The sequence below is a fragment of the Dermacentor albipictus genome, chromosome 8, assembly GCF_038994185.2.
Source record: "Dermacentor albipictus isolate Rhodes 1998 colony chromosome 8, USDA_Dalb.pri_finalv2, whole genome shotgun sequence".
Classification (NCBI taxonomy): Eukaryota; Metazoa; Arthropoda; class Arachnida; order Ixodida; family Ixodidae; genus Dermacentor; species Dermacentor albipictus.
In genome coordinates this window covers 91,061,298-91,088,415 of record NC_091828.1, presented here as the reverse complement: position 1 = coordinate 91,088,415, position 27,118 = coordinate 91,061,298, and the positions used below count along the sequence as shown (strand labels likewise).

At 44.8% G+C, this 27,118-nt stretch overlaps 1 protein-coding gene and 1 non-coding gene across 4 annotated transcripts in view; one reads left to right on the top strand and one right to left on the bottom strand.

Annotated features, from left to right (window-relative positions):
- Positions 1-23,494, bottom strand: part of LOC135911363 (poly(A)-specific ribonuclease PARN-like) — a 68,978-nt gene extending 45,484 nt beyond the window's left edge. The window contains exons 1-8 of one of the 3 annotated variants that reach the window (XM_065443602.2): positions 23,295-23,494; positions 23,116-23,193; positions 22,976-23,043; positions 22,662-22,729; positions 15,559-15,640; positions 12,265-12,325; positions 5,600-5,762; positions 184-517 (exon numbers count right to left, since the gene is read on the bottom strand). In XM_065443602.2, the coding sequence (XP_065299674.2) occupies positions 184-517; positions 5,600-5,762; positions 12,265-12,325; positions 15,559-15,640; positions 22,662-22,729; positions 22,976-23,043; positions 23,116-23,193; positions 23,295-23,475 (1,035 nt within the window). In that variant the 5' untranslated portion in view covers positions 23,476-23,494. The remainder of the gene's footprint in view (positions 1-183; positions 518-5,599; positions 5,763-12,264; positions 12,326-15,558; positions 15,641-22,661; positions 22,730-22,975; positions 23,044-23,115; positions 23,194-23,294) is intronic. The other 2 variants (XM_065443603.2, XM_065443601.2) reach the window with 2 other exon arrangements.
- A 142-nt stretch (positions 23,495-23,636) lies between these two features.
- On the top strand, positions 23,637-23,708 carry TRNAP-AGG (transfer RNA proline (anticodon AGG)). Its single transcript has one exon. It is a non-coding gene; the product is annotated as a tRNA-Pro (tRNA).
- The last annotated feature ends 3,410 nt before the right edge of the window (positions 23,709-27,118 follow it).

Genomic DNA, 27,118 nt, shown 5'->3' with positions numbered 1-27,118 from the left:
ACCACGTCTTATACACCAGGAGATACAGTGCATAGCTTGTGGTACTATTTCCATGGCTTCTGGGAGTGCAGCCTTTTCACATCAGTGTGCACCCGTGCAGTCATTAGCGCTTAGAGTATAACTCCAAAGTGGAGGAAGAGGGTAAGAAAGCTTCGCCTTAAAAGGAAGTAAAGAGGGCCTCACCCTTTCCTTCTTGTGCTTGAGCTCGAGCCTGGCCCGCTGTTCTTCCGGCGAGCCAGCAATGCGCACGGCTATGTGTACCATCCCCTCCGAGTCTGCCTCCGTGTTCAGCTGGACCTTGCTGCCGAAGCGCGCGTACACCTCCTGGTAGATGAGTTTGCGTCGAAAGCTACTGCACTCGGACAGGTGCAGTACCCTGCTGTCCTTGGCGGAGTTCTTGGCGGAGTTCTCGGGGGAGTTCTCGGCGGAGTCCTTAGCCGAGTCCTTTGAGGTGTTTCCGACGTCCTCATCCATTTCGACGTCTGACGTGCTGTCCAAGAACCCCTGCACCTTGTCCCTGTTGACCAATGAAAATTTAGAGGCATTATTCTCAGTCGGTCACTTCTGAGAATGTCTGTGAGATTTCGTGTGACTATACTTGCAGACAATTTTCGGCAGCAATGAGGGGAGTGCTACGGAGGCACGGCAAACACGATTCAGAGTGCTCCTGAAAGAATCCCCCTATTTTCATTCATCTGGCGAAAAGAAAAAGCATGCGCATCTTACAAAAAAACAGAAAAGGACATCCCTGAATGTAAATCCGACTTATTTTCCAGCTTTTCTTTTGCGTTCCGGCAAATGCAAAACTACTGCTTGCGTGAGCTCCACTGTTTCAGTATCTGTTCCAAGAAACCAAAAGCGCTATCAAAATCTGCCAGACTACATGACCCATTAACACATGTATAGAAGCTCTGTTCCTGTAGCTTTTGCTTCACTGCCATACAAAGTTGTCCGCAAGTATATAGCAGACCCGACAAGCGCGTCTGACAACGTTCTTGACACTGTGTCTGCAACACTGTCACCCATAGACACGAAAACATCTAGTGCTAGTCTTGTGAAATATCACGAAGATGATTTTATCCCCCAAAGCAAATGACCGATAACAATGACCACCTAGGAGGGCGACTAGTAACTGTCCAAGAATTGAAGACTCACGTGATTGTGTTAGATGTTAGGAAATTTGATAAATATTACACTCAAGTGGCTCAACGCATGAAAAAAACCTGAATATTGCTTGGGTTCTTTTACACTTTTCTTTGAATTCTAACCTAACCTTAACTAATATAACTTCGGGTCCCCTGTTTCTAGAACTCCCTCTTTGTAAAACATCTACAGTTTTCTATTACAGGCTCATAGATTCTCAACAGTGCTGCTATATCTTCAGCTAAATACCGTAAAAACCGGAATGTCGAACTTTTTTTCAAAAAAACATCACGAAAAGTCGACCCTCGACTTATATACCGGACATTGGCGGAAAAACTACGGAAGTCTTGCAACAATGGGCGGATGAAGTAAACAGCCGCCATCGCCATCAGCAGGAGTGCGGCGTCTATGGCGGCGTGGCGACGTTGTGGCACCGGCATTTTGCGTTTCCATTGTTGCAAAGTTATATTAATTAAAGGCTGCATTTTCATTTTGTTTCAAAATGAGTGGAAGCAGACGTCAATTCACCGTCGCCTTCAAGAAAAAGGCGATTGAGTACGCGGAAACCCACGGCAACCTGGCGGCACAGCGCGAACTTGTATCCAAAAAGAGCATTGGGTAGTGGGAGGAGGCAAAAGCAACGTATTACAACTTGCAGCAACCAAAAGAGAACGTCATTTCGTGCCGGATCGCAGCGGACTGCAGAACTGGAAGGCAAGGTTGTGGAGTCCGTCTGAGATCTGCGTGTAAGATCGCTGCCTGTGACTGCCGAATGCATCCGTTTGAAAGCGGTAGAGATCGCACGCGCCTATGGACTGGGCAGCGAGAAGCACTCGTCATCCGACTCTGATCAAAGGCATTGCTCTGATTCGGAGTAGCGCTTGCGCACTTCGTGCCCTTCTGTGTACTGTACACCCGACGAATTTTTAACAGTATTGCGCGACCATCGACCCGCGTGTTTGCCAGCACCTTGTCATCACGGCACGGAGGGGTGAAATAGCGAAAGTAAGGGCATGTGTACACATGCGCGTATCTCGCTTGTTTCGCTGCTCAGCGCCGTTAATAAGGTGCTGACAAGCACGCGGGTCGATGGTCGCGCGATAGCACTAAAAACTTGGCCCAGGTGCACTTGCGAGCAGCATTTAAATAAATACTGTCACCATTGTGCAACCCCATGAGTCGCATTTGTTTCACAGTAAGGGTGTCATATCTTTCGGTACTTTTGCCATTGAAAAATACATATATATATTTTTTTTTTCATTTTCAGAATTCGTTAGTTGGGGGATTGACCTATATTCCGGTCCGACCTATAGTCCGGTTTTTACTGTAAGTCAAAATATTGAAGTATCACCACTTTCCTCGATTTTGAAAGTGGTGATACCTTAATTTGATACTTGTTTTTGTATTTGGAAAGAAAGAATAAACTTCTTGTTCAAAACTGGCCAACTGCCCATAATGAACATTAATACAGATCATAACTGCACTCCCCTTGGCTTGCTTAGGCATCATAACTATGTACTAGCCTGTGCAACCCTGCAAATGTCTTAACTAGAGCATGTTAGTTGCCAACTATATTCAAATTATACCATTTTGACCTTGTTAAAAGCCTTGCACATATCTAAGTTTTCCAATCTATGTTTTCAAGACAATCTTCATGCATGAAGTTATCGACAATTGAAACACGAAGTTGGGGCAAACCAGAAAGGAATCTTTGTTTTCTGCTTGTGCAAATATTAATGTGTAATAGCAGCACAATTTTCACTTGTACACTTCATGTGAGGCCTGTACCACACTTGGCAACCAGATAAGCATTGGTGCGAGATCATGTTCTCGAGGTATCCTTTGCGAAAGTTACCTTTTGTTGTTTCTCCTTCATGTTTCAATTGTCCATAAGCATACCTGGAGCAAATACAATGGTTGTATACTATTTTTGTCATGAAAGGCTTCCATTTCCTTCGTTACTCCCAAATCAGTCTCCTCATATGTCATCAAGCCCAGGAATAATTATGGCAAGTGAAATGCAAAAGTTTCACAGTATCATTGTTTAACTCTTTTCTTGCAGGCATAAAGAAGGCATCTATAGCCGTGTTTACATGAATGCGACAACGTCGCATCGCATCGCATTTATGGCGCATCACATTCATGTAAACAGCAGTAATGCGCTATGAAGGCGCATCGCATTAGTGCGCCAGGCGAGGGTAGATTTATGGGCGCGAGTCGACCCTCGCGGAGCATGTAAACGCAGGATCGTCGCATTAGGAATGATGGGAAGGAATTGGCCACCAACATGGCGGCGGTCCCGGCTGCCAGCTTCGAATTGAATTTGGCGTTGCTTTTGTAAAATGCACTTCGTTCGCAGCTAATGACTGTCTAAACGGCTTTCGCTTAGTCTCGGGCAGCTTCGATGACAGAGTATTATGGCTAACCTTGTAGTGTTTTCGAGATCGCTGCTTGTTTCGAATGGGTCGAAGCCTAACGAAAGAAACATTCGAGATGTCAGCGCTACCTATCTCTAGAGTCGAGAAATAGCCACAACAACGGCATATGGCCTCTGAGATCCGAAGATCTCGCTGGTCAACTAAAACTGTAAAAAATGTGTGCTGCTTAGCGTGCGCTACACTATAGCGTATAGTGCACACTATAGCGTATAGTGTACGCTATAAGTTGCGTACGCTAGACCAAAACTGTCTATTTCTCGGCACTCAGCCACCAACGTGCACTCCGCCCACTACCGGACACCAGTTAGACTGGAAGTCGGCTGCACTTCCCTTATGCGAAACCTTGTGGCGCTGCGTTCTTGCGAGAGTTAAGGCGCTACATGTAAACGCCGTCGCATCGCCTTTCCCAAATGCGCTAGGAAATGAGATGCGCCACTGTTGCATTCATGTAAACGGGGCTTAACGAACAGTATAAAAACTTGTGTTTATACAGTTAAATTTAGATACAACAAACTTCAATATAACGAAATTCTCAATATAACAAAGCATTTACTTTTTTATAACTTCTTGTCTATAGAACACCATGTATTTAGAATGTCAATGTAACAATATGTGCTTACACGATTTCAATACAAAATTTCACTGCCGTTGCAATGGAGTACTGAGACAATAAATGAAAACGTCCACGGTTGCAGGTGGTGAAATTGCTGAATTATAAGCGGCTGCTTGCAAACGCACACTCTCAAGATGTGCGACCATGAGTGACCGCCCGAGAGCGGAGCAGCGTCATGTTCCTTATAAACTCCAAGTGTGACAAGATCCTCACACCCTGCATGCTGCATGCTTTGGGTGCAAAGAAAAGCATGTGAGGGTGAGCCCAGAAGGATGGTGGCTTGACGAGTGCCATCTTTCACCAGCACGAGTAAGGGGAAAGGGGGGAGGGCATGAGCTCGTGGCAACGTGATCAAGCACGTACGAGGGGAGGAAGTTGGGGGGGGGTCCCATTGGCGTGCTTCTCTTTCAGCGCGGCTGTGGCTACACATGGCTGTCTGCGCAGCTGAGCACACAAGGAGTCTGCACACCCTGTTTTAGAAGTAAACTGCTGCATGTGCAAAGAGTGCGTGTGCCAAGAGGGTGTGGCGTTGTGTGCACCGTCTTCTCATACTTTCAGTACTGGAGGTTGCACAATCTCGAGTTCCTGAGACGCGTTGTAGCGAGAGGCAGACAAAGCATTTTCTGCCCACTGCCGGTGCCTTTCACAATGGCGTCGTCCCACTGCGGGCGACACTATAAGCCACGAGGGTGGAGTGGACATGAAAGCATGTCTGCCTTCGCTTTGTAGGGCCGATGTCAAGATATCTTCGAGACAACATGAAACCGTAGCTTTCGTCGTCTCTGAAATTCTGCAAAAATGATTTTTTTTCTCATTCAGATTTGCGTTTGCCAATTGCCCGAGAATTGTGAGAATTTTGTGCCTCCTTTCGTGTAAAAAAAAAGATAGGCCGGCAACTGTACTTATTTGCATAAAAGGTCGAATTTGAATGTAAATAAATTTTGATATAGCAAAACAAATAGCCAATTTTACTGTCTTCGTTATATTGAGGTTTAACTATATTTGTTAAACTCATGAATTCTCCATACTATTCCTGGTAACCACTGTTCCATGTTTTATATTGTCACGCATGTTTATTTCTGACTTCCATCAATCTATTGTATAATTTATGTTTCCTGTGTTTACTACTGTTCACCACAACGTAACTCTACGACGTATGGACTAATAAGAGGTCTCACTCTCATTCTCATGACCTTGAAACTTTCTGCGTTTATGCATTATATGCAATGTACAACACACATTCGAATAATAAATAAGAAAATCTCGAAAATCTGGAAAAATAAGTGGCTCACGGATTGCTTGTGCACAAGTCAAGGGCTGAAGGAACCACCAACTGCTACCGTAAGAGCGAAGAGATCGCGGTGACCCCCCAACAAGGGCAGTCCCTTTGAGGGGCCAAACTCACAGGACTTCGTCGACGAAGCCTTGGCTGTCCTTGGGAATGTCGACCTTGGACATCTTGGCCGGGCCGTTATTGGGCGAGCCTATCTCCCTGAGCTGTAGGGCATGCCGCTCGCTCAGCGATTCGCGTAGCTGCGCTGCTTCTTCGGCTTTCAGGTACGAGACACCTGCGACATGGCAGAGGCTTGCACGAGACGACGACACGTCCGACAAAACTGGCACCGGGAGGACCTAAGCTCGGGATACTTTGGGCTTACTGGGATTCGCACTTTCAGTAAGGTAGTGAGTAGTAAGGTACGCCATATTTGCATCGTGTTTCACACAATTTAAAGAGGGCGGCTGCATAAGAACAATATAAAGTTAGTCTTTTCTGTACCACGGTAACTTTTGAGCGTGTGTCCACAAAGCGGGGGAAAAAATGAAAAAATTCAAAAAGGCGCAATGCCACCATATATATTAAACGCTAGACATGATGTCTACAAGACCCCACTGACTCAAGGAAAGTTTTATGTGGGTCAGACGGGACGTTCTATTAATGACAGACTGCGTGAACACTGGAACCTGTCTGGCACAGGTGGAAATTCGCCGCTGCATTGTAAAGAGCGCGTTTCTTTTTCCCTTTCATTTCCACTTCACTGTATTTCGCTCTCTGTAACAGACGTCTATGTACAAAAAGAAACGTTGCATTCCCATGCTCGGTGACGATGCTGTCACTGGACAAGAAAAAATGCAGCTCGAGTACGAGACTGAAGAAGCATACGACACAGAAAGCTTGGGTCACGAAAGATGTGTAAGCAGGCCCTCCCTGTTTTCAACATGAAAAGAGATTAACTATCTTGATAACGGGTCAGTTTGAAACAATTTTGTTGTTGCTATGTGTGTCTGTCCTAACTGGTGTTTTTCAGTGAAAAATTTTTGAAGAGTATAGTTGCAAGTGCAGCGCCTCAGCTGTCTACTGCTTTCTCTGTTTTGTAAGTGTCTGTTCTATGGTTCCTGTTCCCTATGACAAGTTAGTATATGTTAGCTTGGGTTAAGCTCTCTGGTTTAGGCTAAGCTAGTGCGCCTTATGCTTGTCAATGCCAGGAATAGTTGTGTTACATGTAAGAAAATCGAGAAGATGGCGTGCACGTCGCAAGCAATCTCAGCAATGCTTATTGCAAGCATGGCATGCTCATTTCATTATTATTCTGATCTTTAATTGGGTCATGTTAGCATCTCTCTGCCTCAGTTACGCGCCTGCAAAGCTTGTGATGCGCAGTAATAGTTCCCACAGCACTTGCGTTCATCTGCTCACTCTTCTGCATATTTTGCCCTGTTTACAAGCATATGAAAGTCCAAAGAGGCAAATCTTACATAATGAAAAAGAGTACAAACACAGGTTGAAAGTGAAAGAATCCCCCTTCTTTGGTCACTGTACGAGAAGTAGTAAATGTTTGCCACTTATCAGTCAAACAAAACTCTCCAAGATAAACTGGAGAGTGAAATACTAGAGGCGGGTGTATGCCGTATTTACCATATTTACTCGCATAATGATCGCACTTTTTTTGTCAGAAAAATTGACGCAAATTCAGGGGTGCGATCATTACGCGGGTTAAATTTCCTGCGAAAAAAAAAAACATTTTTTTTTTCGTTCCGCGTTTGCTGCGAGATGTGAGATTGCGGGTGCGGGACACCAAAACAAAAATGGCGGCAGGCGGAGCAAGCCGAACGCGCCGAACGCGATGTTTTTTTCTTCTCGTGAGTACATTACGTGCATTGAAACAGTTTCTTCCGTAACAGTGAGGAATAATATCGTTAATATCGGCAAGTTTGCGGCAATAACGTAGCCATGTCCACTTTGAGGGGACAGAAACAGGTGGGTGCGCTTAGCAGCCAGTGACATATAAACACATGACGGGCATGCTGCGGAAACTGCGGCATCTGTCTTCACTACTATTCTAATACGGCACGTTTCCGCTAAGGGTGGGCGAATATCTTAGCTGTGTTACAAGCGTCGGCGTATGAATAGGGTACACTTTTAACGTATCAGAGTAAACGTGGCTAATATCATTGCCGCGCGCGATTTGTTGCGTGCTCACGAGTGCAAAAGCAGATGAAAAGAATCGAAATGCGCCTTTATTGTTTTTGTTGACATCAGCCATTATAAAGCCAACCCATAATAAAGGCAAGTTTGGTTGTACCTCATTTTGTCATAGAAGTGCGGAAAGTGATGAAAGTAATGAAATGAGGCATCTACTTAAGAATGTTTAGTGCGTGCAGGCCGCTTGGCTTGTCTTAAAGAGTCGTTCGCGTAGCATTCGACAGGTGGTAAGCGCGATCATTATTCGCTAGACTTAGCACACGACATATCGCTGCGACAAGTTCGGGGCGCGATCATTACGCGGGAAATAAAAAAAATTGAATTTTGACGACAAAATTTAGGGGTGCAATCATTACGCGAGTGCGATCATTATGCGAGTAAATAGGGTACTCGCATAATGATCCCAGCCCTGACTTTTGTCGTCAAAATTTGATTTCTTTAATTTCCCGTGTAATGATCACACCCCAAACTTGCCGCAGCGATACATCATGTGCCAAGTCTAGCTAATAAAGATCGCACTTACCATCTGTAGAATGCTACGCGAACGACTCTTCAAGATAAACCAGGCAGTCCACACGCACCAAACATTCTTAAGCAGATGCCCCATTTCACTCCTTTCATCACTTTCCGCACTTCCATAACAACAAAAAAAGCTATAACGAATCTTGCCTTTATTATGTGTAGGCTTTATAATGGTTGTGGTCAACAACAACAACAAAAAATTGGCAGTGGCTTAGCTCGGCTATGCCAGGATATACGTAGCGAAAGCTAAGGCATAGCATGGTCAGCCTTGGTTAATCTTGATTGCAAGTCCAGGTAAGTCTGGTTGTCTAGCTACGTTGCGGCGTTTAGCCAATTGTTTGGCGCGCTGTTCGTATGTTTCCTGGGTGATTCGTTTCCTCTTCATCTCGTTCCGATGTCGATTCCAGGCCTCCTCCTGCTTATCAGAATTGTTGCCGTCCATACTGCCGCCTCAACTGTGGTTGCGGCGCACGCGAGCTCTCTTTTTCAATCCTCCGACATGTTATCAGGCATGTGACGCAGCTGGCGAAGCGAGCGGAGGCAAGCACAACGATGAGGAATGTGGTATGGCGTCATACCGAACACCTGTGGCTCGGTGCTACTAGTGACTAGGGAGCGAGAGAGAAAGAAACATGCGAAGCAGCTGGCGAAGCGAGCAGAGGCGAATGCGATGACGAGGAACGCGGTGTGATGTCACGTGCCTCCTCGGAGGATGGCCACGGCGAAACCACAAGTTCGCTGCCAGTAAAGCTTCCGCTTTAAAAAGGTGCCTTTCAATTCTTTTCGTCTGCACTCGTGAGGACGCAACAAATCGCGAGCGGCAACGATAGTAGCCACGTTTACACTGATACGTTAGAAGTGTACCCTATTGATACGCCGACGCTTGTAACACAGCTATGATATTCGCCCAGCCTTAGCAGAAACGTGCTGAATTAGGATAGTAGTGAACACAAATGCTGCAGTTTCCGCAGCATTTTCGCCATGTGTTTCTATGTCACTGGCACCTAAGCGCGCCCATCTGTTTCTGTCCCCTCAAAGTGGAAATGGCTATGTTATTGCCGCAAACTTGCTAATATTAACGATATTATTCCTTACTGATATGGAAGAAACTGTTTCAACACATGTAATGTACTCACGAGAAGAAAAACATTCACGTTCGGCTTGCTCCGCCGGCCGCCATTTTTGTTTTAGTGTCTCGCATTACATACAGCGGCAGCCGCCTATTTGTTGACCTGTTGTCATCCTGCAGCAAATGCAGAATGAAAAAAAAAATGTTTTTCTTTTTGCGGGGAATTTCACCCGTGTAATGATCGCACCCATGAATTTTCACCAATTTTTTTACAAAAAGTGCGATCATTATGCGAGTAAATACGGTATGTCATCTGTCTTTTACCATGCGGTGCCGAACATGCCAGTCTCAGTAGCAGGATGAAATTTCTGGAGAGAGGTGTTCCCAAGAACAAGCTAGGCATGGGTCGCATGTAATTTAACGCATCCTGCTAGGCAAGCACAAGAAATTACTTTAACTATCCACAAGGTTCGTACAGAATTTACAATGCAACATTCAAGGACAACTCAAGGGTTTCCAGGTTACTAAAGAGCAAAATTCAAGGAGGACGAAAAAAACTTCGGTCATACAAATACACTAAAAAAAGTATTCAGACCTACTACTTAGCTGCGGTTCTTCACAGCTAAGCAGCGACTGAGTTGCGCACCTGTTTCAAGCTCTTCATGTTGCTTTTCAACGCCAAATTTCCCATTGCAACTATGGCAAATACCTTGTGGGAAATCAAACGCTTCACTCTATCAGGCTCGGCAGTGTCTGACTTTATCCAAAGATACCTGTTATGTTAACCTACTTAACTCTAGGCATTTTCTAGAGGCCAGGGCTCAAAAAAGGAGTCACGATGACAGCAATGCAAACCAACTAGAAAAACAACAAATGGTTGTAGCACCATGATGGTAATGGCGATTCAAACAAGCCTGTCGGCGGTGGCTGCATGCCGACGCGCCAGACTAAAATTGCTTGAGAAAACTTTCAAGAGAGAACATAGAGGATAATTTCCCGATAGACGGTGTCCATGGCATAGCACCAATGTGGAGCTTGTTACTTTAAATGCTCAAAAGTTGCTCCCAAACCGTTTTTCACGAAAATCAAAGAATACAGCTATTTTCAACGCTTCAGAGAGTTTCAAGGGCCCTCGAATATATATATATATTTTTTTTTTCAAATTTAGGAGTTTTCAAGGATTTTAAGGAAGTGTACGAGCCCTATGTCGTCATTCGAGGTAATTTATCTCATCACTTTGAGTGCAGCTACTATACATTTAGATTTAATATCAAGCAAACAGCACCAGTCATAACATAACTGAATACTGCCTGACCACTCTTCAACAGCTTTGTTTATAAATTAAAATGCTTGTAACAAAGTGCAAATGCAATAGTAAGCCATCCATTCAAGCAGCACATAAGCAACAAACAGGACATAGGGAAAAGGAAGACCGCTCAGAGACAGCAAAGGTAACAAAGGTAATGATCATTATTGGCAATACAGTAAAATCTTGTTAATTTGATCCTTGTTAGTTTGGAAAATTTGATAATTCAGACCTCATCCCCCGGTGCCGGCAGGCATATGTAGCCTGGCTATGTAGCCTGGCTATGTATGTAGCTTTTAGTCCTGTACTCCTCCTTCTTTAAGGAAATAAAATGATTGATTGATTGATTGATTGATATGCGTTATTTATTACAATCCGACGTTTCTTAATTTCGACGTATTTGGACACACACAAGATTATTTGGGCAACTGTCTGAGCTCGGCAAGTGCGGCGGAGTGGCACAAATGTGTGACGCAAAAGAGCAAAAACAGCGCTAGCATCTAACCGAAATGAAGCGGTGGAGTTCTCAGTGCCATAGTCATCAGCTGAAATCGCATGTGAATGACGACACTGGACTGCTTCGTCCCTATTTGTGCCTATAAAGCCTTTCTTTGCATTTACCACCATGCGCAACACAGAGTCACATGTGTGCCTTCATAGCTACGTAGTCGCCACCCATGATCGCGCCGACAGCGGCTTTGTCTGCAGTTGTTGCAGGTAACAATAGTTTCGATTTGACTCGGTGCAGGCATCGGCCGCATGCTTTCAGAACCGCAAGGTCACCATCCATGAAGGCGTCACTAGTGGCAGTGGTTTGATCCGTAGTAGTTGCGGCAAACATTTGTTTTGATTCAGTGCAAAGCTGTAGAGAATGAAGAGCACCAGCTACATCGCGATAGACTATCTACTGGCAGCCAGCTAACTGGCAAAAAACATATAATCTGGATGCGCACGCAGTAGTGTATGGCATGTCTCAGACAAAGACAATTGCTGCGGCCACACACCGAAGGAAGTCGCAAGGCCTTCACAGCTGCGAGCGCTAATCAGTTATTAGATGACAAGAATTGCCGCTTCCGCGCTGCTTTTTCACAAAATATAAACAGCAGTTGCCGATTCATTCAGCAAATAAAATGGTGTTGATGTAGTAAGCATTTTTTGTTTTCTTGATACCTTCGATAATTCGACGTTCGATTAACTCCAACATTTTTTACAGCCCAGCTAAATACATATTAACAAGGTTTTAGTGTACTTGAATTAGTAGTTTGGTGTGCTTTTGGATGAAATAGAGAGTTGCGAAATTTGTTGTGCAGCAAGACACGTTACCAACTTGCTCGGCTTTCCGTGTTATCAAGCTTTAGTGAGCAGGCTAATGCAAATGTCGCGAGATTGCTCACACACAATTTCTTGCTTCGGCCAAAAACGGAAGAATATGATTTACCACTACATATTCAGGAATCCAGCCGGCGATTACCCTGCCACTTATCTAGTAACACGCTGATGAGAAAGGCACTATCGGCTCTGCCAAGTAGTATTCAAGAAAAACGGACTGCTTTTCCTTCTAAATGGTGCTACACCTCTTACGTTACCAACACTAACGACGTTTTCAATTTAGCAAATGCTGCAATGCGGAGTCAGCACTACAGCTGTTATCAAGGCTTATGCCACGACGAAGGAAAAAAAGGATTCTCAGACCCTGACTGAAGAGCTTGTTGAAGTCAAAGCCATGTTGACTCAGGAACTGTAAGCTGCTAGCCTGCGAGCGGTAAAGGCACAAACAATCAGCGAAAAAAGAAGGAAAAAAAAATAACGGAAGTCATAGAAGCAACAGTAAGAAATGGCAAAAATCAGCACCTAAACTTGAACAACTTGCTGTAGAAGTGCACCAAAAGAAGCGTTTCATTAGAAATGCTTTACAGTTGAACTGTCACATAGCAAAGCTGGACGTGCAACCATTATAACATCTCTCAAATCTTAGTACCTGCACGCTAGGTGAAGGCTTCCGTGTTTCTGCGCCCCAAATAGCTTGATTGTCTGCCCATAAAGTGCAATTGTGGTTACCTACGTTTTGGCATATGAACTTTATTACTAGAGATTACGGCTATTTTTAAGCAATTTATGAAGATTGCTGCTAAAGATGAAGTCTTACGATGGGGTCAACAGCAACTTCCTTTGTCAGACACATGTGAAGCACAAATGCTTCCGCTAGGCAGCCACATTGAATACGAATTCAGCAGCCAGATTATTAGTTTAATCTATTGAATTTACAAGCTACAGGCAACTGTTGGGAGAAAACTTTCTCTGTTTCTTTTCTTTCTTTCTTGCAATTTCTGAAAAATCAGTAAGTAAAACAAATTCAAGCACGATGCTGGCAAGCTTGTGATGCTGAGAAAAACAAAACAGAATACTAATGTCAGAAATCTTAAAACTAGCATCTATTAGGGCACCAACTGGCAAACTTATCCACAAAGTATTGGCACTGCTTACAGCTGTACCATCTTAATTTTGTCCACTTTCAAGGTGATAGCATTTGCCATTTGCAGAATTGTAGCATCACTCTTTATTGCACAACCACCAAGTTATAAAGTTGCCTACTTCAATTTTTTTTTAATTCCCCAATTTCTGGCAAACATTTGAGAGAACCAAATAAAAAGCTGCTTGCAACAGTCACTAGAATTCAACCTTTCTTTGAAGGCTCCAAATTTATGGAAGCCATTTGTAGTTTTTACTTCATTTAGGACCTTCCTCTTCCTGTTATTCCTACTGTGTATTATTATGATACATCTTACAATACAACTGATTCAAATACAAATCAGTACAGCCCGCAGTCACTAAAACATTTCTGCATTTCGCATGTACTCGAATGAGAAACATGAGAGCTTTTCACTCAAAGTGGTCCTGAACCACCCCCTCGGGCTTGGTGACAAAGACACATCCCACGGATAGCATTCACTGCTGTGAATATCTTAGCCAAATTTTGCAGTAGTACACAGTGCATGCAGATCTCAAGCAGAGCACGAAGTCAATGAATGAATGTGTGTGGTTTAGTGGCGCAAGGGCCAGATATGGCCAAAGAGCGCCAAGACAGTGTTAGTTATTTCGCGGTGGAATGATGAGTTCTGTGAAGAAGATGTGACTTGGCTGTAAAGGGGCCTAAAAATAGTCGCTGTAAAGTGCGTAAAATCTACGTGCTATAAAATTATGGCCATGACTAATGACGAATACTATGAACATTAAAATCCATCATAGAAGAATGATGCAAAATAGAAAATATATGAGATGGTAAAATTACTTGGAGCACTGCTGCCTCGCCAGTGCCCTTGAAACACAAGGGCCTAGAGGCACATGCTATACGGAAGAGCTATCACAGCGGCATCCTCTGAAGACAGGACCCGCTACGAACATGTGGGGCTAACAACATGCAATACATCTTTCAGAAAACTTAGGACTGCGTTGGTGTCAAATGGCGGTTCTGGGCCGAGCAGCATTATGGGATGTAGGGTGATGTGCTGCTGGTATGCTAGGGAAAAATGTTTCCTTTTCTCAGATTCGGCTGCTCGACACTCCAGGACATGGAGGACGGTCAGTCTCTCCCCGCATCTACCGCAGGTTGGAGGATCATTTTCAGTGAGTAAAAAGTTATGCGTGCCAAATGTGTGTGTTAAAAAGTTATGCGTGCCAAAAGGCGACAGAACAGGACATCTGTTCACCGTGATTTTGTTACGGAGGGCCAAGAACCTAACTGTGGCTTTATCGCGTGCAGTTTGTTATTTACTTCTGCGTCCCACATAGGTTGCCAGTGGTTTTGCAGTTTCCTTCTTAAGAAAGCCTTCAGGTCTGTGACAGGGACCGAAGCAGTAGGATTAACTGCATGCAATGAAATTGATGTGGCCATCTGGTCTGCTAGAACGTTTCCCTCGATGCCCCTATGTCCAGGCACCCAGCATACAATCACATGTTGGTTAGATATATATACTTTACACAGTATGGAGTAGAGTAAATTAATTACTGGATTTTTGTGGTTACAGAAAGACATCAAGGCCTTCACAACACTGAGGGAGTCCGTATATATAACTGATTTCTGGAGTTTTTATTTATTTATATGCTTTACGGCCGACAGCAGTGCATAGGCCTCAGCCGTAAAGATACTAGTTTCCGGATGCAGTACAATGGATTCCGAGAAGGATGGACCGATGGCTGCATAGGACGCAGTGCAAGGCACTGAAGGAGAGGCGGGAGCACCGCTCAGGATACGTTTGGTTGCCAATTACTCCGCTTCTGCTGAACGCATTGAAGTACATTTTTGTGGAACACTCTTCCTGAAAGAATCCATTTCAACTTGAAGTGCATTTCTCGACTTCGATAAAAAGTGGTTTGGGGCCCCTTTAACCAAATTTCTGATACGGTCAGTTAGGTACCTATAGTTATGCCCCTCCTGCCCTCCCTTATGTACGGCAGTGGGCAATTTAAGATGCGATAACTCGCTTGCATGGCAGCCACCGCTTTTTGCACCACCGGCGGGGACAGTGATCGCTGAGGTCCGAATGCAGCCCATTGCATCACAAAGGTCCTTGCTTTCGTTGTATACTAGAATCTGTTGGCTTGGTGACCCCGGCGACCAAAGGTGATGCAATAAGCGTCGGCCACCACGTCGGCCAATTATCAAGTTTAAATTGCTGAGCACCGTATACTTGCATTTTCTTTTTTGTTGTAACATCTCGCCTCTCGCCTCTGTTTTCTAACGCTGTATCTTTCGCGCAGAAGCGGTAGGTAAGGTGTTTGCTGAAAGGTAAGACAGTGGTGAGAGCCACAGGCCTTGGGCCCCTCCTTTCCAACAAGTTTTTGATCCTTCTAAATACAATAATTACTACTAAAATTATTTCATTGAAATGTTTGGACTATTTTAATCCTAGCAACGCCTCCACTACTACTGTAAGGTTCAGCTGTAAACGGAAGTTAAGCAAAATGGAAACATTCTCAATGACTTGCCTGGCACTGAAACATTCTGTCGGGCGCACCCTTGACTGTTTGTTTCGGACAAACATAGAAGTTGAATGCCTTGTAATTGTACCTGCAATCAAAAGAATGCAACTGTTACCGGCAACGAAAGTTGTACTCCGCACATCTAAACACGGCACAGAAACTTGACCCTGTTCACGTGTGCCCCAAAACAGAACATTATTGATAAACATTTTTTTTTTATGTAGCCGAGTTTTCTTACAAGCCGGCCACTTGGGTGTACACCACTTTAAAGGGCCCCTCACTAGGCCACATAGCAAATTTTGGTTATTTGATGGAAGTTACGTGCTGTCTTGGGAGCATGCTACCCCAAGAATTTTTCAAACTGGTTCATTAATAGCCGAGATAGACATATTTGAGTGCCGCGAACCCACGATTTCAGGAGGCAAGGGCTGCCGCCAAGAGAGACACTTTTTCCACTTGCTCCATCTAGCCTCTTCGCAAGCGAAATTTCTTCCCTGCGTTCTACCATACGTCACAGGCTCTGCCTTCAGTTCTTTTTTTTCTGTGCTTTTTTTGCTGCGTGATGCACTTCATTTGACAGTCACGAGCGCGAGTTGTTGCATATGTCTCATTTCGCGCAGCGAACAAGTTTGTATGCTGCGCACGAGAACACCTGAGTAGCAGTACAAATCAACGTTACACGAACACCGAGGCCAACGCAAGCAGATTATAGGACACGATCGCGTGCTGGAACACAATAGAAAATGACGTAGCTCTGTCCTCAGCGCGTGCAACTGCATGACGTGGGAACAAGCAGGCGAAACAGAAGTACATCTCTCTTGCTGCAGTGCAAAGTAGAACAAAAACATGCAGACACTTAGTTTGCGTGTTTTATTATTTCTCGAAGCTTTAATTCATCCACTGATGCAACAAATTACACAAATAACAGATGTCACCTTGAATTACTCTCGAAGTCACGTGTCACTAAGCGCGACGTCACAGCACATAAATGTACGTAGGCGCACTTGCTGGTATTTGCCATCCCACCCATCTTGGAGCGCAATGTCCGTGAGGAGAAGGGCAAACGGCGTTTAGTTTGAGGTTTCCGCTCTTTCCATGGCGCGTAGCGACGCAATTTTTAGCAGACACTATCGTGAGCGCGCACTGCCATTCAAAGGGCCCCCCACCAAGTCTGGCCATCTTGAGCTGATAAGCTCACTGCACTTGTCAGCTCAATATGGCCAGACTTGGTGGGGGGCCCTTTAAGTAGCAATGGTGTGATAAAAGAGAGGAGTTTTGTGGCAACAGCTAATCGCAAATGTCAATTACAAAAGAGAAGTGCTGTGAACATATGCCATGGTCTAGAAACTGGTTGGCCATTTGAAATTAATAATGTCCTGAAACAGAATGCTCTGTTTGTTAAACTTGATTTTTCAGTCGCAACTTGGTTTCTTCCTCAATGGTTAAAAGGAACAATAAAGGCAAATGTTATGTCAAGCTAAAGTGACAGGTCAATGCTCGAGATCATCTAAGGTGTCGATATTATTGAGAACAGAGCCTTAATAATTAAGAAATTTAAAGGGACACTAAAGTGAAACAATAAATCAGTTTAGACTAATGAAGCATTGCTTCCGAACCCTGCAGGCAGTCATTTAAAAAAATAGTTTGATTATTAGATGAGGAAATGAAGGTTCAAGTATCAGTATTTAAATTTCGCACCTAAACCCCAGCACCGGTATGTCAGCGTGACGTCAGGGATTCCAAAGTATGTTTTCGCATCTGGGCCGCGTTGGCTGAATAAAGGTTCCCGAAACTTGCCATGTTTAATATTTGGATCCTTTAGAACACAATGTAGTCAATCTGTACTGCTATATATAATTAGTAGGCCCTAGAAGATGCCATCAAAATCTAAGACGTCACAGCCCCCAGATGCGGGAACTTAAGTAGGTGTCGCCACCCGTATTTCGTTCTTGCGCTTTTTCCGGCTTACGAAACGTCTTATCGTTGTAAAAGTGGTGTTTTTGGTCTTGTAGAACGGCAATTTACTGAAGCAGAAGAAATCATTTTTCACTTTAGTGTCCCTTTAAGTAAATGTAGGACATGATTCGAAACTTCACTGAGACATTCAAATAGTAGCCCGATGACATAGCGACTTCTCATTATAATTCTCTTAGTGGTACTCAATCACTCATAATAAAAAGACCATTTCACTGCATTATAGGATGGATGAAAATGCTACTTGTCTACTTCCATTCGATTCTCAGAAAAAAAGAGTTTTCACATGTTACCCATGACAACAATGCGAACGGCCAAAAGGTTCTGTGTTCTCTCAACTCTACGACGCCCTCACTTTCACGTTTCAGTAGTTCCGTCTTTGTGTAGCGCTGCGCTGGTTTTGCTGGCTCGTCAAACTTACCCAAACTGCAAGTAGCAGCGAATGAAGCCAATTTCCACAAGCATCGATGATCGTGTTTATGATTCGGCACGCGCTTATCCTTCCTCCTTCACACCGTCGGCACTGTCTTGGCTCGATTTCAGGCCCTGCTGTTGCGTTTTGCGCCAGAAACTATAGTGCCGGCTGTCGGGCGCCGTTTTACTCACCAACGGCAGAAAGGGAAGTGATGGCGTATGTAACGTTGCAGCTCCCTGCTTGGGGGCGGGAGGTTTGAATTGCGCCAGAGGTATGTGGGCCTTTTCAGACACGACTCTCTCCTAAACTAAGTCCTTTCTTGGCACAAAACGAGGGCTGCGAGGTTTATTGCAGGGCATTTTAGCAGTCTACATTGACTTATATTTTCCTTTAGTGTCCCCTTAAAGGATGTATGGCAGCACATCGCACCTCTTCTACGAAATCTTCTAAAAAAGCCGAACCGACTACAATACGTCAGATTCAACAGATCCGACATTTTGTTTGGAGGTGTTATTAACTTTGTAAATGACATAGTCTATATTGGTCTGAACTGGTTCCAAATGGTTTGAGCTGTGTTTCGAAGATACAACAAGTCGGGCCCAACAAGGATTTTAATGTCTGGCAATAATAAAAAGCCGTGCATGGCAGACACAAATGAGAGAAACAAAGCAAGCTGCCGCACTGCACACCAACTCACGACAGGCCAACCTGGGGCTAGGGTCATTAAAACGCTGTGGGAACAGTGGGGAGTACTTTCCTTGGACTGACATTTGTTGACTGGCACCCTGCACTACGAATATGCCCCTACAACTCAGTGACTCGGTTGTTGGAAGTTCAGTTCACTTCTCAGTTGCTTTGTAGCTTTGCACCGATTCTACAAAGTTGAGCAGTGTTCAAAATGCACTCATGTTTTGCACGCTGCTGATAGTGGTACATTTCTGGCACGAATTGCCTAGCTGAACAAAAGAAAAGTGAAGACTACTGGCCGACTTTCAGCTCTAATTATCTATGCCCTAAACATAAAGGAATAAAATGAACTAGGAGGTAGCATCACAAGCCAACTCCTTGTGAAGACCCCCTCTCCCCTTTTGTGCGTTTTTCTCTCCCCTTAAAATTATGTAAGTTTGGGCATGTTGGTATTCCATTTTAGCCTTTTAGTGAAAAAAAAAGGAAACGAAAAGACAAAATATCTAAAGTTGGTGAATATAGAAGAGTGCTGGAAGTGAGCTTTTTGTCAACATCTTTTATACTGTTCCTGTGTTTTTTGTGTGCTAGTAAAAGACTAAAATTATCTCTCCTGTTTCTCCAATAAGCCAGCCGACACATAATCCTGCATTTGGCAGACTCAGCCCAGCATTTTGACACCTGGTAGCTTTTAAGTGACGCGCACTTGTTTGAGCACTTTCACATTTTCTCCATATAAAAGCTTATGCAACATAGTTTGCTTTTTGTAGCATGTAGCTTATTCCTTATTATGTGCGAGTACACCAATCGGGCGTTGCCGGCACACCTGTTGTCTTTTCAGAAGAGCGCTTGCTGAATAGGAACTAGAAGTTAAACAACCCTCCGTGGCAGGATATCAGCCCCTTGGTGGGGCTGGATATCCTGATACCTACCACAAATGGGCAGGTATCATGACAGTAACAGCCGGCACTATCCTGATACAATGGGGAAGCACCTAAGTATCTAGCTAGCCATCTAATCTATCATATTTGTGTGAACAGACCAACACAGCTTATGCGGGAAAGTATCACGATCTTGCAGCTCCAGCATGTGCGATATTTTCAAACTAAAGAATTGCGCAGAATGCAATACGGAATGCTTTAGAAATGCGCCTTGGTAGTTTGCATTTCCAAGTATTAATGCTGCTACAGATGCACCATACATGTTTCGCCACGAGCCAATGTGAGGCATCGCTTGCCCACTTCTTATCATCCCTTAGTTGGTTGAACAGCTGTCGAAGAAACGCGTACAGACACTACCGCCAGATCTCACCAAGTAGTAAGATTTAGAAACTGGAAGAGACAGGCTCCACACCTGTTCCACAGCATGTACAAACGACTGCATGGTGCACAAAAGACCAACAAGCTTCTCCATTTGTGACACAAGGAAAATCCAAAATTAAACGAAGTGGTTCAATAACAAAGCAAAGCAACAGGATATGCAAGATGCTATAGTGGGAAGGCCGCACATTATTTCTGCCTACCTGAGGTTCTTACGTGTGCACCTAAATACTGAATGTGCTTTCGCATTACACCGTCATCAAAATGCAGTAGACAAGGGTGCCAACTGAACCGCTCGGCCTCATGCGGTGCATCAGAAGCCACTGAGGTACCAAGATGGATTTTCAAGGGAGCTTAAAGAGAAATATTATGTTAGTTTACATGGCTAGATTACGCTTCCAACATGCAATAAAGGTCAGTCTCGCCGCTGGTGAAGCTTCAGTATGCACCAACTTGGAAATGACGATCATCAAATCCCAGCACCCACCTTTCTGAGCTAGCTGCACCTGCTTGAGATCATCGTGGATATGATTTTCCGAACGGTCATGACTACTTGTAAACTGTACGCACGATTATCATAAACTCAAATGCGAACAAGCACACAACTCCTAGAAAGTGTTGTTGCCTTTCTAGGTTTGGGTGTATTTACAACTGTGGCTTAATCCGGGCTCTGAAACAAACATTTGAGACTCTTCCATGCTTGCAAATCTGCTACCGAGCAACCGCACACCGCAGCCTCACGTAATTAGGCCCGATGTGTGCCACTTATCAATGCCACTCTGTTCATGTTACAACTTATGTTGATGGTACATGTGGTAACAGGATGCAATTCAATCAAAATTTTTAAAAATATGCAGCACACAAGGCAATATTCTGTGTTAACCACTTCAATCTGCATACTGAATGCCCAGATCAGCCATACCTAGTATCTAGTGCCGCTAACACTTCCACTTATTACAGAAAGTAACTGTGGGCAGTAGTTTAAAGCAATGGCCCCAACCTACTGCCACCTCGAACATGTGAAACATACTTTACAAACGGCAAACAATCAATAATGAACTCCATACAGCAGCATGTCAAAGTAGGCTAGTGAGTGAGTGAGTGAAAAACTTTATCAGCTCTAGATTCGCTGGTATTCTGCGGTCTTCAGATGGAATCGTCCATCTTCTAACACAACGGTCGGTTGCCCTTAGTCCAGGGCTCCGCTGGATGCTGCTTCCAGTTGTGCTCGCCGAATCAGACCTTCTTGGTCGACCTGGCGATCGCTGGAGAGCACTCCCTCCCATTGTTCCGCACTCGGGTTTGGTATAACGGGTGCCACGTCTATCTTCTGGCATGCCCACGTTATGTGATACAGCGTGGGTGTTTCGTGGCACCAGGGGCATTTGTCATTGTATTGTGTCGGATAAATTTTGCTGAGTACGTGTAGGTTCGGGTAAGAGCCCGTTTGTAGCTGCCTCCACGCGACAGAGTCCTCTCTGCTAAGGGAGCTGTGCGGTGGTGGATACCGCTTTCTGCAGCCCTTTTAGTAATTTAGTATCGCCGAATAGTCTTGGGGTACAGGTTCGGTCTCCTCGAGGTCGCCTACGTGGGATGCTCGGTAATAAGTGTGCCCTCGAGCTATCCTGTCCGCCTCTTGGTTCCCTGCGACTCCCGTGTGTCCCGGCGTCCATACTATTGTATGCCTAATTGGTTCTTCTTTTGTTTGTCGTTGTGTTATGTGGTCTCCGGAGCGGAGTATGCGGAGCGCTCCGTGCCCTATTCTGCCGCGTAGGTAGTTGCGGCACGCTGTTTGCGAGTCTGTAAGGATTGTTAAAGACCGTTTAGAACGATATCCCTCCGCTGCCGCTAGAGCGACGGCCGCTTCTTCAGCCTCGATTATCGTACAGCTTTGTAGTGATGCGCTGGTGATCTCGCGTAGGTTCGAATCAATCACCGTTGCTACCGCGTTGCTGTTGCTCTGCCCCGCTGCTCTGGCGTATGTGGCTGCGTCCACATATACCGTCGTTTCTTGGGGTGCTAGTGTTTTTTGTAGGTATTCAGCCCTCGCTTCTCTGCGTGCTTTGTGTAGGTTGGGATCCATGTTCCGGGGTATGGGTGCTACTTTTAGAGTGTTGCGATACTCGTCCGGAATTGTTTCGGTCCTCTGGATCTCTTGCAGTTGATCGGCGCAGCCTAGTTTCTTCAGGAGCTCCCTGCCAGATGGGGTCTGCTGTAGTCTGCGTTGTTGGGAGACTAGTTGCGCCTCTTTCAATTCGTCGAAGGCGTTGTGTAGTCCTAAGGCTAGGAGCTTTTCGGTTGAGGTGTTCTGGGGAAGGTGGAGTGCGGTTTTGTAGGCTTTGCGTAGAATCGCGTCCGCCTGTTGTACCTCACTCTTGATGGGATTGTAGTATGGGAGGCTGTATGCCACTAGTAGGTAGGCTAGATGTTGAGGGCTCACTACTAATAGCTACCTGTCAACACAATGGCGTTGCTAAGCAGTAATTTTTTTCACAGTAATGTGAATCAGTGACACGTTTCAACTGACGCAGTCTTTTGTCTTCCGGTACCATCGCTGGAATAAGGACTCGATATTTCCGGCCGGAAATATCCAACCTGGACCTACCAGGCGAACCAGCTTACTAGCCCATTACACTATGCTGCCAGTTTTGATGAGCACAAGCTAGTAAACATCGCAACTACACACAGAGAAGGTAAAGCCGCGTTTGTCAACTCACCCATGCTTTTCCTTGTCGTACTGGAACGTGCACACGCCAACTTGAACCACCAGAAAATCTAAAGATGTCTACACACACACAAAAAAAAGAAAGACAGATGTAGTAACAGTGAACAGACAGACCGGTCTTGCGAACATAAGCGTCGAATACGATCATGCTTTCGGTTTCTGCGCTTCTGTCACGAGCTACTCGAAGCGATTGTACGCCGACGTTAAGCCGTCTGCGGGGAAAATGCGGGCATGAACCACACTGTCCGATACAACACGTGCTAAATGACAGGACACGCATGCCAGACACGACGGACGAAAACAAACCTCTCTCAGCTTTCGGTAGCGTTCCTCTGGAGTGTCATACGCGTGGGTACTTCGATCCAAGTGTAGACCTGTCAGGAAACGCACGAACGCATCGTCAACGTGTGAGCGACCTCCCCTCCGCCTCTAACCGGCTCGCTTACCCGTAAATTCGCAGTCGACGGCGACGAACGATGCATTTTCGACGGCCGCCTTGAGCTGGCCGAACTGCTCCTGGAAATCTGCCGTTCGGAGAGAGCCGGCGTATCGCGAATGAAATTCGAAAAGGGGCAATCAAAGCGGCGGCAAGAAGTTTCGCGGGTTTGTCAAGTTGTGCACTCACTTTTTGCGGTCACTTCCATGGTCGTTCGTGGGACGGCAACATCAAAGACAGACCGAAACGGCAACCCGTTGTAGTCGCGCTTTCGAGTCCCTCGCTTGTCTTGTTTCAGGCGGCCGCCATTATTGCCACTGCCATGCCAGCGAGCAGCACCGAGCAACAAGGCGATGCACCGATAAGTCATTCGACAGTCGCGTGCTGGTTTCACGTGAGAGCGCTCGTATTTAAGGTTTACGGCATGGCGTGAAGATTGAAATTACATTATAGTAAATACTGCAATGCAACAAAAAACGTACTAGAGATAAATTGTTTATAATAAGCAATAATTTCCGCATCACACGTGCTGGCTCGTTGGTCTAGGGGTATGATTCTCGCTTAGGGTGCGAGAGGTCCCGGGTTCAAATCCCGGACGAGCCCGTGTATTTTTTCACACATTTTTTTTTTCTTTTAGTCTACATATATTCATGGAGCGCGCCAAGTATTTCTACTTGTGTCTCATTTCGGTCCTATTTCGTTTTCTTCGTTATCGGGAATCCGTCGCATAAATCTTCCAAGTCGCCGGCGTCCAAGACCATGACCGAGACCTCGAGACGCTAAATCCTTGAAGGAACTAAATAAAGTTTTCTCTCTCTCCAAGGTGGAGTACATTTTCGATGGTGGTGATGATATGCATCTCTCTTCTATTGCAACCAGTTTTCATCAATTCTCCCAAATTATATTTCGTAACAGGTCGGCGGCGTTATCAACAACCACAAGTTGTTTTTGCTCAGGGGATGTAGGATGTTATTTATGTTCAGGCGTCTGCCGAACTTGATTTCTCCATAATATAATTCATCTTGGCTACTTCGTTCAAAGTAAAACTGATCTTTGATGATATTTTTCCAAAACACGCAAAACTTCCTGCGCGCATACTTGAATGTCCCCTTCAAGATCATCTGAATCCACTTCCGTCTCACTTGATAATTTCAGCGGACGCATCACGAAATTTAGAGAAGGCCGGTGTTGGAATCTTTTCAATTCAGCTTAACTGGTCTTTTGCTCTCCCTCTCGCCGATTACAGTCCAATATTCCTTGCTGAATTCCTGGCGATTATTCTGGCAATGCGAAAATTGGGTCCAGATGTCTAAGGTAAAAGTGGTTACAGGCGCGCTTTCGGCCTGTACACATTTAACTTGCACTAATCGGTCACACTTGTTGAGCACATTTTAGACTCTTCTCCTGGATAATTAGTCTGAAGACCGTTTTGCTTGGGTCCCCAGACATAGTGGACTCTATCAGCTGACTCGCTCGCATCGTCATCACTAAATGGTCCGGTCTTAAATGTTCTTCCTGATTCCTCTTTTCTAACAGGAGCCATATTCAAACGCATTTTATTGTTTGTTTGTAATGAATCATGCATACTTTCCGCAGATGATTTTCAACATCTAAAATTTCAGTGGAACAAGAGTAAATTCACGTCAATTCACGCCTTTCATGTCAACGCGAGGTGACGTTAACAAGTTTCTGGCGTAGAGTACCCCCGCCTAAATTTTTACCTTCATAGATCTGGTCTATCCATAACTAACCTCTGCTCTTTTTGTAATGGCGCAGAAACTGTTGACCATTTCTTTCTTTCTTGCCGCCGCTTCTCCGCCTTTCGCAATATGTTCCTTGTATTTCAAATGAGAAAACTAGGTTTAGCACTTATAATACCAAACCATTTGTCTTTTGGTGCCTGTCAATTAGGCACAAGCCATGGTTTATGATTAGTGTTCTGCACAAGTTCGTTGAAGCATCCGGAAAGTTACGCTGCTGGGGTATCGACCACGGGACATTTCATTTTATTGTTATTATTTTTCTTGAGCTTCTCAGTTTAATTTTTATTTATTTAGTTGATGAATAGGTACTCACAAAATTGGTGTTATCAATTAATTGCCAAATGATTCGTTTTAAAAATGCTTGCCTTTAAAAACCCTTTTGGTGTGTTGTTGGGTGTTCGTTTCAATCTATCCACTGTGGCCAGTACCCCTCGTGGGTGCGAGCCATGTTTTGAGACAACAACAACAATCCATCTTCACAAAGTGGAATGCCTCATGATTTTTTTTTGTCCAAACCGTACGAAGCGGTAAATACAAGGTCCTGAATATTTAGCTGCGTGTGTTCAAAAAAAGATTTCGCACTCACCGCCGCACCGTTCTTGGTCAGATTTTGCAGAACGATCGCATTTTGTTGTTTACTTCGTTTAGTACAACACTTGGCACGATTAGTCGGCCGTATTTTAAGACTAAAATGAAAAATTGGCTTCGCATGAGGGAAAAATGGCGTCTGAAAAGCAGGCCCTGGCACCATAGATTTTCCTCTATGCCTGGCACTGACGTGTGTCGCCGCCTGCCGGCAGCAGCAGGGAAACTCTATGGCAGGGAGGAACTTCTGTCGCGTAAGCTGCCTATTTCGAGGTGCCGTTTGGCGTTTCGTCTGCGAAGCAGCTCCTTCCTGCTGCTGCCGGCAGGCGGCGACACAACCCTGTGACAGGGCCGGCTTTTCAGACGCCATTTTTCCCTCAGGCGAAACCGGTTTCTTATTTTTGTCTTAAAATACGGGTGACTAGTCATGCCAAGTGTTATACTAAACGAAGTAGACAGCAAAATGCGATTGTACTGCAAAATCTGAGCAACAACAATGGAGCGGTGAGTGCAAAATCTTTTATTGAACACACGCAGCCATATATTCAGGACTCTGTATGTGCCTGTGCGTGTATTGCGTCTTGCTTTTTATGTCATTCGCACAGCTTTACCGTTCCAAATGTGTTCTTCTGCTGTGGGATCAAGTATCGGACAACAAGAAATAAACTCGAAACTTAAATTAAAGGTGGCGTAGCGACTTATTAAAGTTATTATTATTAATTACAGTAATGTGCAGTGATTGAAACGCGCTAGTTGTTTAACTGTGCTGGCCCACGTTTTCATATCTGACCCCCATCGACATTGCCATTAAAATCCCCTTATTCAAAGTAGGCCGACGAGAAAGCCGAGTTGTCATAAAGCATTCTCGCGATTATCGCGAAGACGTAAAAAGGCTATATCTATATCCTGTTTTATGTGAACGGGAGGAAGTGCAGTTTCACAGGACATGGAATGCTCCTTAGACGTAACTGAGGTAGTATTAGAGCATAGAAACCTTTGTCAAGCAGGATGATGGTTTCTATAGCAGAGCAGCAAATTCGCCGTACATTGAGTGATAAATCTCGAAACGGAGGCTGCAGCTTGATACAAGAATAGCGGTTTGTTGGATCTTTCCTGGGAAACGCGTTCGCTGTAGCAGTGAACATGACTGAGACGACGATGGTGATGTAGTCCACAGCTGGAGATAACTATAACTTGTACCAAGGGGTATGTTAGGGTCCTCACTTAAGCGCAGTTAAACACGAAAAAAGCAGCGAGTAGGGTATTACGTGAGCGTGTGACGTGAGCGTGTGACGTAAGTAAGCATGTGTTATCTTTGTCATCATCACATCTCGATGGAGCGATAACTGAGGAAGCAAGAAAAATAACACAGAATTTCAACGAACATTATTTATCTTTTCTTCTCTCGACAGAAAACATTTCTAGGCTGTGCTCGGTAAACGATTGGCCGAGTAAGAGCGCCTTCGCTGTTGCGCTTTATAAATGCGTCGAGGTGTCCTGGTAATACAGGCACATAGAAGATGCAAGTACATATAGAGATCTCGCTCTTGCAGAGTCGCTTGAAAACCCGACGTAAAACTAAGGCCTCAGTCAAGATCACTCGGCTTGCACAATAAATTACCCCGTACCTCGTACAAATCTATTCCACGTTCCTGGTTGACACAT